The sequence below is a fragment of the Mercenaria mercenaria genome, chromosome 10 (genome assembly GCF_021730395.1).
Source record: "Mercenaria mercenaria strain notata chromosome 10, MADL_Memer_1, whole genome shotgun sequence".
Lineage (NCBI taxonomy): Eukaryota > Metazoa > Mollusca > Bivalvia > Venerida > Veneridae > Mercenaria > Mercenaria mercenaria.
The window spans coordinates 34,389,754-34,402,063 of NC_069370.1; the positions used below are offsets into that span (position 1 = coordinate 34,389,754).

The 12,310-nt window shown below is 36.8% G+C and overlaps 1 protein-coding gene across 1 annotated transcript in view; it reads right to left on the bottom strand.

The window, feature by feature from the left end:
• Positions 1–12,310, bottom strand: part of LOC123559421 (protein OS-9-like) — an 89,980-nt gene that overhangs the window by 76,988 nt on the left and 682 nt on the right. Inside the window, exon 2 of the mRNA XM_053552711.1 lies at positions 3,923–4,105. Within this exon, the coding sequence (XP_053408686.1) occupies positions 3,923–4,105 (183 nt within the window). The remainder of the gene's footprint in view (positions 1–3,922; positions 4,106–12,310) is intronic.

Sequence of the window (12,310 nt, forward strand, 5' to 3'; positions counted from 1 at the left end):
GGGGCCATCACTCTGGAACCCATAAAGAAATCTGGCCAGTTCAAGAAAGGAACCAAGATGATATGGTGATACAAGTTGTGTGCAAGTTTGGTTAAAATAAAATCATAAATGAAGATGCTATTGTGCAGACAAGGTCAAAATAGCTATTTCTGGCCCTTTCAGGAGCCATAACTTTGGAACCCATAATGAAATCTGACCAGTTCAAGAAAGGAACCGAGATCTTATGGTGATACAAGTTGTGTGCCAGTTTGGTAAAAATCAAATTATAAATAAAGCTGCTATTGTGCAGACAAGGTCAAAATAGCTAATTTTGGCCCTTTCAGGGGCCATAACTCTGGAACCTGCAATGGGAACTGGCCAGTTCAAGAAAGGAACCGAGATCTTATGGTGATACAAGTTGTGTGCAAGTTTGGTTAAAATAAAATCATAAATGAAACCACTATCGTGCAGACAAGAAATTGTTGACGGACGGACGCACGAGATGGACGACGGGTGATCACAAAAGCCCACCTTGTCACTATGTGACAGGTGAGCTAAAAAGAACTACTTTCTCATCTGGTAACCCACACATTGGAAACAGAACTACTTTCTCATCTGGTAACCATCACATTGGAAACAACTACTTTCTCATCTGGTAACCATCACATTGGAAACAGAACTACTTTCTCATCTGATAACCATCACATTGGAAACAACTACTTTCTCATCTGGTAACCATCACATTGGAAACAACTATTTTCTCATCTGGTAACCATCACATTGGAAACAGAACTACTTTCTCATCTGGTAACTATCACAATGAAAACAGACCTACTTTCTCATCTGGTAACTATCACACTGAAAACAGAACTACTTTCTTATCTGGTATAATAGACGCAACTTGACCCTGACGGTTGACTTTTGTACTACAATACATAATGAGGCACAACCTATTATTGAAAAGGAGTGTACGTAAAACGCTTTCATCTCTTTGCATTCATAAATTTAAAACTGACGTAGATTTATTGTGATATAGATTTATTGCAGTGGTGTAAGAGCTTGAATTAAAGTATTTGTTTTTGTTAAGTTATATATATAGAGTAATTAGTTCAAGCCCTGTGAGGGATTTTTTAAAATTTATTTTATCTCTTTCAGCTTTTTTCTGTTTTTAGTCTTTTGCTATTTCATTTTTATTATATTTTGTGTTTTTATTTTTTTATTTTATTTATAACGCTACTTATATACACAGTATTGTACATGTCAAGGAAATTTTGTTGAAAAAACACAAGCTGCACGAGAAAATGGAAATATAAATTTGTGTAAATATAAATTAGTGTATTGGAAAGTTTTAACTGGTCAAATGTAAGTATACGTACTTTGATACTGCACTGCATACAAACTAATTCCATATAAATATACACGGCTACCCTAAGCACCCCTTATTTCTACAATGAAATACTCGATATGAATAATCAGCCTTAGGTCAACCATCGCGATCAAGTTGCTATAACATTGAAAATAGATCTACTTTCTCATCTGGTAACCATCACTTTGAAAACAGAACTACTTTCTCATCTGGTAACCATCACATTGAAAGCAGAACTACTTTCTCATCTGGTAACTATCACATTGAAAACAGAACTACTTTCCCATCTGGTAGCCATCACATAGTAAACAGAACTACTTTATAATCTGGTAACTATCACATTGGAAACAGAACAAGTTTTCTCATCTGGTTACAATCACATTTGAAGCAGAGCCAACTTTTTTACCTGTTAATTAACACATTAGAAAAACAAGAGGGCCATGATGGCCCTATATCGCTCACCTGTTATCATTGCACTTAAGGACAAGCCTTCAAGGTCAAAAGATCATAATAGAAATCAATCAAAAGAATTATGAGAAAATATAGTTGAAATTTTCTTTAAGTAACTTTAAAAACAAGATTTGAAAACTTTTTGTAGAGGTCCACTAGGCAATGCTACATGTCAAATATCTAAGCTCTTCTGGTTTATTTTTAGAAAGTTTTGAAGATTTTTCTATGTACAATCAAGTAACCCCATGGGGCAGGGTCAATTTGACCCCAGGGGTCATGATTTGAATAAACTTTGTAAAAGTCTAATAGGCAATGCTACATGTCAAATATCTAAGCTCTAGCCCTTCTGGTTTATTTTTAGAATTTTTTTTTAAGATTTTCCTATGTAAAATCAAGTGACCCCTAGGGGCGGAGTCAATTCTGACCCCGGGGGACAAGGTTTGAAAATTTTTTGTAGAGGTCCACTAGGCAATGCTACATGTCAAATATCTAGTCTCTAGGCCTTCTGGTTTATTTTTAGAAAATTTTTGAAGATTTTCCTATGTAAAATCAAGTGACCCCTGGGGGGGGTCAATTTTGACCCAGGGGGTCATGATATGAACAAATTTTGTAGAGGTCCACTAGGTAATGCTACATGTGAAATATCTAAGCTCTAGGCCTTCTGGTTTATTTTTAGAAAACTTTTGAAGATTTTCCTATGTAAAGTCAAGTGACCCCTAGGGCGGGGTCAATTTTGACCCCGGGTCATAATTTGAACAACTTTAGTAGAGGTCCACTAGGCAATGCTACATGTCAAATATCTAAGCTCTAGGGCTTCTGGTTTTTGAGAAGAAGATTTTTTAAATATTTTCCTATGTAAAATCAAGTGACCCCTGGGGCGGGGTCAATTCTGACCCCAGGGGCCAGGATTTGAACAAATTTTGTAGAGGTCCACTAGGCAATGCTACATTTGAAATATCTAAGCTCTAGGCCTTCTGGTTTATTTTTAGAAATTTTTTGAAGATTTTCCTATGTAAAATCAAGTGACCCCTGGGGCGTGGTCAATTTTGACCCCAGGGTCATGATTTGAACAATTTTAGTAGAGGTCCACTAGGCAATGCTACATGTCAAATATCTAAGCTCTAAGGCTTCTGGTTTTTGAGAAGAAGATTTTTTAAGATTTTCTTATGTAAAATCAAGTGACCCCTGGGGCGGGGTCAATTTTGACCCCGGGGTCATGATTTGAACAAATTTGGTAGAGGTCCACTAGGCAATGCTTCAGACCAAATATCTAAGCTCTAGGGCTTCTGGTTTTTGAGAAGAAGATTTTTAAAGTTTTTCCTTTCGGTTGCCATGGCAACCAGTGTTCTGCATGGAATTCAATTCTTTGAACAATTTTGAAAGGGGGCCATCCAAGGAACATCCCTGTGAAGTTTCATCAAAATTGGCCTGTTGGTTTAGGAGGAGATGTTGTTTAAAGGAAAGTGTGGACGGACGACGGACGGACGGACGGACGGACGGACGGACGCCGGACGGTGAGCGATCACAATACCTCACCCTGAGCACTTTATGCTCAGGTGAGCTAAAAACCCACTCTCCTGGTAATAAGCATAAATCGAAACAAAACAAGCTCACTTTTCAGTTTTTCTGGTAACTAATACTGATGAAACAGAACTCTTATCAACTTTGGACTTTCACAATGGAAACAGTCTCTGATTACTTTCCTTAAGTCAGTAGTTATCAAAGCATTGAATATTTACATAAAAAGAAATATGGCAAAATGAAGAATAATACAACAGATGTATATTTTCTTTTCATATACTGTAATTACAGATTTCTCCTACAATTAACTTACTCTTTTAAAAGTTTGCATTATGAGTCGAACTAAGTTTAGGTTATAATAATCTGTTTTAGCCAATTTTGATGAAATCTTCAAGCTTATTTGAACCACTCTCCAGTTTGTTTCCTGGAAAAACCAATACTGGTGTTAATGATAAGGCATGGTCGTGATCCCAGTGGGGATCAAACACACAACCCCCAGGCTGAGCAACCGATACCTTAACCACCAGACCACTGCTCTCCTGAGTAGAAATTGCCGTTTACACCTAAAATGTGCAAAAAATCTAGCAACATAACACTTAAACATACCTTCCTCAAACATGGAGCACTTTCCATTGGTTTCAGTAAATCAGGTATACCAGTTTCTAATGCAACTTTTTCAGCTTCTTCTTTCTGCTTTTCATGTTCAACAGTATTTGGAAAGCTACACTGGTAAGGCTGTCCATATTTTGAGGTGAGATGTACAGTATTCACATCAGCTTCATCCTCACTCTGTAAAAATATTAAAAATAAAATCTTCAAGCGGCCCAGCAGTAAGACATCACATGGTTTATATAGAACACCTGAGACAAAAACTGAAGTACTTTTCAAGGACCATTCAAGAATATTTTTCACTTTTTCAAGGACTATATCTCTTGACCAACTTCATGGATTATTTTTCTTGATAAACTATTTCCAAAAATGTCTTGCTTATCATTTTCTGTAATTTGTACAAATAATTCAAATGGAAAACCAGGTCTTGGTACCAACAACTTTATCATCTTGTTTAGATTTAGGATAGCCTTTAGATCTTTTTTCAAGAAGGTTTGGGTAAAATTCAGATAGTATTTTTCAAAATTCAAGTACTTTTTCATGTGTTCTTTTCAACTAGCATCAAATTCAGGAACTGTTTTAAGTTCTGTGCAAAGCCTGCATCAAACAATGAAACTACGGATCATCAGACATTGAAAACTAGAGATACAAGTTCCATTCCCATTATTAAGAGCCTTTCAGATAAGAGCTAAAATCAGTATCCATTTGGAGGTGTTGCATTGCCAATAGCTGACAATAACTGCCTCATTTCTATAAATGAAACAAATGATATATCATTTTTGTTGGGTTTAATGTTACATCAACACAGTTATTGGTCATATGATGACTTTCCAGCTTTTCATGGTGGAGAAAGACCCCATGGGTGGTCACCTGGGTAGGACCACCAACCTTACATAAGCATCACATGAAGAATTTTATGCCCAAAGTGAGGCTCAAACACACATCTTTAAGGAGTAAGTGATTTGAAGTCACTGACCTTAACCACTCAGCCACGTTAGGTCCCTTAGATATATCTAAAAAGATATCCACAAGCAGATACACTACCAATACCAAATGAGCATTACTTGTTTGAAAAAAAGAAACTCAAAGTAGTGACTTCAACAGGTGACTTTCCAAGATTCACATTGAATGACTGATACAGATGTTCTAATGCAGTGTGTCTATCGAAAGTATTGCTTGCAAATTTGCAGTCACCATTTCAACGGCACTCTTGCTGCACATTTTTTTCACAGTTATTTGGAGTCTAATAATTACTGACAGCAGGATTTTAAACTAGAGGTAGTCTGTCAGTCTGAGACTAGTAACGGTAGATTAAGACTCAAACTTGCAAATTCAATAACATGCTAGTCCTGCAGAATAGTCAATAGTGCATGCAGACATAACTATTCTTTTTTAAACCATAAAACATTCCCCAAAAAGCTAAATTTCTGAGTAAGTTAAAATCTAGTAAGTTCAAATCTACATTAGTTTTGTCTGCATAAGGTGCAGAATTTTCATTTTAGAGACTGCATATAACTTGATAACTTGACCCTACATGACCCAGAGTCGAAATTATACAAGACTTCATGTTACCAAACATTCTGACCAAGTATTATGAAGATTGAATAAAAAATGTGGCCCCTAGCGTGTAAACAAGCTTTTCCTTTGATTTGACCTGGTGACCTAGTTTTTGACCCCATGTGACCCAGATAAAACCTCATCCGAGATTTCATGGAGACAAACATTCTGACTAAGTTTCATGCACATCAGATGAAAAATGCAGCCCCTATTGCATACACACGGTTTGTCTTTGATTTGACCAGGCGACCTAGTTTTTTTACCACAGATGACGTAGATTCCAATTTACATAGATTTAATCAAGACCAATTCTGAGTTTCAAACTTAAAATGTGGTCTCTAGAGTGTTAACAAGATTTTCCTTTGATCTAACCCAGTGCCCTAGTTTTGATCCAACATGACCCAGATTCAAACTTGGCATAAAGGTCATCAAGATAAACATTCTGACCAAGTTTCATGAAGATAGGGTCATAAATGTGGCCTCTAGAGTGTTAACAAGCTTTTCCTTTAATCTGACTGGGTGACCTTGTTTTTGAACCCACATGATCTAGATTCAAACTTGAGGTCTAGATATCATCAAGACAAACATTCTGACCAATTCTCATGAGTTTCAAACATTCTGAAGCAGTTCATGAGAAGAAGTCTTTTAAAAGTATTTCTATTTTTAGCTCTAGTGGCTCCAAAAAGGGGCTAAGTGCCCCCATTTGAACAAAATTGGAAGAGGACCTTGTAATAATGCTACAGAAAAAGTTTAATGAAGTTCTATCATGTGGTCCATGAGATTGAGAAAAAGTTCTTAAAAGGTTTTTCTATTTATAATCCCCAGTCACAAGTGGTGGGGGGTTATAGGAAATGTCTCCATCCGTCCCTCCGTAACATTTTGTGTCCGCTCTGTATCTCATAAACCTCTTGAAGGATTTTCATGAAACTTGGGTCAAATGATAACCTCATCAAGACGATGTGCAAAACCCATGAGACAGCCATGTCGGCTCAAGGTCAAGGACACAACTGAAGGTCAAAGGTTTGAGCCTTCCATTTGGTGTCTGCTCTATATCTCCTAAACCCCTTGTAGGATAATCATGAAACTAGGATCAAATGATCACCTTATCAAGACAATGTGCAGAACCCATGAGTCAGCCATGTCAGCTCAAGGTCAAGGTCACAACTCAAGGTCAAAGGTTTTAGCCTTCCTTTTCGTGTCCGCTCTGTATCTCCTAAACCCCTTGATGGATAATCATGAAACTTGGAACAAATGATCACCTCATCAAGACAATGTGCAGAACTCATGAGTCAGCCATGATGGCTCAAGGTCAAGGTCACAACTCAAGGTCAAAGGTTTGAGCCTTCCATTTTGTGTCCGCTCTGTATCTCCTTAACCCCTTGAAGGATAATCATGAAACTTGGGTTAAATGATCACCTCATCAAGATGATGTGCAGAACCCATAAGACAGCCATGTTGGCTCAAGGTCAAGGTCACAACTCAAGGTCAAAGGTTTGAGCCTTCCATTTTGTGTCCGCACTGTATCTTCTAAACCCCTTGATGGATAATCATGAAACTTGGATCAAATGATTGCCTCATCAAGACTATGTGCAGAACCCTTGAGTCAGCCATGTCAGCTCAAGGTCAAAACTCAAAGTCAAAGGTTTGAGCCTTCCATTTTGTGTCTGCTCTGTATCTCCTAAACCCCTTGAAGGATAATCATGAAACTTGGACCAAATGATCACCTTACCAAGATGATGTGCAGAACCCATGAGTCAGCCACGGTGGCTCAAGGTCAAGGTCACAACTGGAGGTCAAAGGTTTGAGCTACTATCCGTAACAGCGACGGGGGATATAGCTGTCTTTTAGACTGCCTTGTTTTTCTTTATTAGCTCTGGCGACCCCTTTTCAAGATGTTCGATTTGAACAAACTTGATAGAGGTCCATGCCAGGATGCTACTGACCAAGTTTAGATAATTCTGACCAGTAGTTTCAGAGGAGAAAATGTTTAAGTAAAAAGTTGATGCAGGACGCCAGACTATCCACCTATGCTAATACAATGTAGCTCACCCTGAACAAAGTTCAGTTGAGCTGAAAAAGTCATTAAAAAAACTGGTCAGACACTCCAATAAATGAAACATTAATATTCAGAAACTTCAAATGGGTTGAATATAACTCATGACTTCAAATAAGAGAATTAAATCTTTGGAAATATTATGTGAACAGGTGCAAGGAGATATCTACCCCGACACTGGTTTCAATACACAGCGGACTGCCGATGACACTATAATTAAAGAAACAAAACACAAAATATACATTTAAAAAATGTCAGCGAGGCAATTTTATGCTTTATTGTCAATATAAATTCATTATCAAAGATGTAATCATTACTAATACATTGTACATGTACCAGAAAACGTTCCAAACAGATTTCATTTGGGATTTCCTAATAGAAATATGCAGAATAAGTTTGGACGTGACGTGACAGTCAAAAGTTATCCTACATGCAGCAGCATCCTACTATTTGGACTACAGTGGCATTCAAATAACAAAAAAAATCTACATGACAGTGCTTATAAAGAATATTATTGGGGCATCATCTTGTTATTTGGTCCGTGGACCAAATAAATTCCACAACATTTAAATGATATGTTTAGCTTCGGTTTTGTAAAAAAATCATAGTGTATCCATCCGCCATTCACTGTTAAGGTCATGTAAGGTCGCATAGGAATACACATAATAAATTATACATGTGCGGACCAAATACAAGGAGTATAAATATAGAGGAGAAAATGCTTTCCAATAGATTCATTCTAATGCCTTATAAGGGGAAGTATCCCCGGGAAAAGGGTTTTCTTTGGGGGACATATTTTCAGAAAATGGGGCCTGGTAGTCTTTTGGGGGTGACATTCTTAAAACAAGAGCACCGCCTTGCGGGTGCTGACGCTCATCTGATTTTTTTTGTATAATAGAAATATTGTCCTACCCATGATTTTCTAAGTCTAAAAAGGGCCATCATTCTTGCAAAAAGCAGGATAGAGTTATGTTTCTTGATGTACAGTGTCCACTTATGATTGTGAAAAACTGTTGCAAGTTTTAAAGCAATAGCTTTGATAGTTTATGAGAAAAGTTGCCTTAAACATAATACTCAACCAAGAAAATGATTTTCTAAGTCCAAAAGGGGCAATAATTATTGCAAAAAGCAGGATGGAGTTATGTTGCTTGCTGTACAGGGTCAGCTTATGATGGTGAACAAGTGTTGCAAGTTTCAAAGCAATAGCTTTGATAGTTTAAGAGAAAAAGTTGACCTAAACATAAAACTTAACCAAGAAATCTGATATTTTCTAAGTCCAAAAGGGGCCATAAATCTTGCAAAAAGCAGGATGGAGTTATGTTTCTTGCTGTACAGGGTCAGCTTATGATGGTGAACAAGTGTTGCAAGTTTTAAAGCAATAGCTTTGATAGTTTAGGATAAAAGCTGACCTAAACATAAAACTTAACCAAGAAAACTGATTTTCTAAGTCCAAAAGGGGCAATAATTCTTGCAAAAAGCAAGATGGAGTTATGTTTCTTGATGTACAGGGTCTGCTTATGATGGTGAACAAGTATTCCAAGTTTCAAAGCAATAGCTTTGATAGTTTAGGAGAAAAGTTGACCTAAACATAAAACTTAACCAAGAAATCTGATATTTTCTAAGTACAAAAGGGGCCATAAATCTTGCAAAAAGCAAGATGGAGTTATGTTTCTTGCTATACAGGGTCAGCTTATGATGGTGAACAAGTCTTCCAAGTTTCAAAGCAATAGCTTTGATAGTTTAGGAGAAAAGCTGACCTAAACGCAAAACTTAACCAGGCAATGCCGACGCCGACGCCGACGCCGACAACCGCTCAAGTGATGACAATAACTCATAATTTTTTTTCAAAAAATCAGATGAGCTAATAATTCGTTAATATAGAAGTTTTCAGATGCGGACCAAATACCAGGAGTATATATAGGGACGAAGAATTTATTTGGTCCGCGGACCAAATACCAGGAGTATATATAGAGAGAGGAAATTGTTTTCCAATAGATTCATTCTAATGCCTTATAAGGGGAAGTATTCCCGGGAAAAGGGTTTTCTTTGGGGGACATATTTTCAGAAAATGGGGCTTGTAGTCTCTTGGGGGTGACATTCTTAAAATAATTCGTTAATATAGAAGTTTTCAGATGCGGACCAAATACCAGGAGTATATATAGCGACGAAGAATTTATTTGGTCCGCGGACCAAATACCAGGAGTATATATAGAGAGACGAAATTGTTTTCCAATAGATTCATTCTAATGCCTTATAAGGGGAAGTATTCCCGGGAAAAGGGTTTTCTTTGGGGGATCATATTTTCAGAAAATGGGGCTTGGCAGTCATTTGGGGGGTGACATTCTTAAAATAATTCGTTAATATAGAAGTTTTCAGATGCGGACCAAATACCAGGAGTATATATAGCGACGAAGAATTTATTTGGTCCGTGGACCAAATACCAGGAGTATATATAGAGAGACTAAATTGTTTTCCAATAGATTCATTCTAATGCCTTATAAGGGGAAGTATCCCCGGGAAAAGGGTTTTCTTTGGGGGATCATATTTTCAGAAAATGGGGCTTGATAGTCTTTTGGGGGTGACATTCTTAAAATAATTCGTTAATATAGAAGTTTTCAGATGCGGACCAAAGACCGGGAGTATATATAGGACGAAGAATTTATTTGGTCCGCGGACCAAATACAAGGAGTATATATAGAGAGACAAAATTGTCTTCCAATAGATTCATTCTAATGCCTTATAAGGGGAAGTATCCCCGGGAAAAGGGTTTTCTTTTGGGGAGCATATTTTCAGAAAATGGGGCCTGGTAGTCTTTTGGGGGTGACATTCTTAAAATAATTCGTTAATATAGAAGTTTTCAGATGCGGACCAAATACCAGGGGTATATATAGGGACGAAGAATTTATTTGGTCCGCGGACCAGATACCAGGAGTATATATAGAGAGACAAAATTGTCTTCCAATAGATTCATTCTAATGCCTTATAAGGGGAAGTATCCCCGGGAAAAGGGTTTTCTTTTGGGGAGCATATTTTCAGAAAATGGGGCTTGGTAGTCTTTTGGGGGCGACATTCTTAAAATAATTCGTTAATATAGAAGTTTTCAGATGCGGACCAAATACCAGGAGTATATATAGGGACGAAGAATTTATTTGGTCCGCGGACCAAATACCAGAAGTATATATAGAGAGGTCAGACATTCTGCAGACAATGTTTACCCATAATTTTACGTTCAGATCAAAAGATAATCATGTACTTCGAATGAACCCATTAACATAGTTCACAGAGATGTTAATATGCCTTGATTTTGATTGCAAGTTTCAATTGACCGTTAGCTATGGAAGCACGCGATCACAGAAGAAAAAATAACACACACTGGATGATAATTCAAGACATTATTGGAGATGCTAAAAAGTGGCCAAAGCTAATTAGAAGACTGTTTTGGAAGATAGGTGTTAAACATTTTGATCGTTTGTTATTAGCTGTATTCGTGTATGTCAATGGATTAAATCCAGATATATTTCTAGAGTGGGCTTATCTGACAAATTTGTGCAGGGATGAGAGCAGGATATAAACATTTTCGCGATTTATTCCGTCTGTTTGACGAAAAGAAATACAATTTGTATGCATTTAATGTCACAAATAATTGGTACGAGTATACTGATTTTTTTTGTGTGTACGTAAACAGTATCTCAGAATAAAGACTTTACTAATTTTGTGCTGGAACTGCTCTTTTAAAACTTGGATATTTCGTTGTTCATTTGCTGCGGAAGTAATTTTGGACTGCTAACTGACATGTAAGTAGTTTTTATATTTGGTTACTTTACGGAATAAATAGCATTAGTCTTTTGGTACAGACTATAGTCACCTGAGGAATGAAAAAGACTTTAGGGACTTTTTTTGCAACACTATAGGAACTACTTTTTAGGATGGACTACTTTTTGACCCCAATACCGTGAGAAACACCGATAAATAATTTCAAGAAAGTTACATTAATACAAGAAAATAAGACCGGAAAGTTTCTGGTCTGCGAACCAAATAACAGGATAATGGTCATTGTGGGTATAGCCTCAGCCTTTTATACCCTGTAAAATAACATTTATCATGTTTTCTCATATTCTCGGGGGCCTAAGGGCTTGTTTTTATTCGCAGTAACAGATTAACCATTTCATAAACAGCAGTTGGGTGTTATTTTGTAGAAAATTCACTTGTCTTTCCGATGTAGTCATAAAATGTTGCAGAAATTATCCCATTTAATTATTTTGTTACTGTATTTGATACTACCCTGGCCTCACCCGCAGAAATGGACCAAGAGTTTCTCATATTCCGGTGGATTTAGATTTGACTTTTCATCACAAATAAGTTGTAGAATTTAAAACATTAAAATTACCATTGTGTAATAAAAAGTCATATTCTGTAGTAAATACATCAAGAAATATGACAGTTAATTGCATAATCAATAATTTATGGCAAATTTGCTAACACCACCAGTAAAAAATAAGGATTTTTTTGAAAACTGAGTAAAATGCTGATATTTTCGTCAATATGCGTTCAAATCACTTGAAATTTTCAGTGTGTCAGTTTTGTACCATTCCTTTCTAGAAAATAACAAACATTAAATTATTTGACAACTTTAAGGCAAAAAACGAGAATATGAGAAACCCTGAGAATACGAGAAACAGGGATATTCATAACTTTATCATGACATCACAGTACATTAGGGGTTCTAACTGACCAATCAGAGAGTTGCATTTTCGAGTACCTGCCAGTTTCCACTT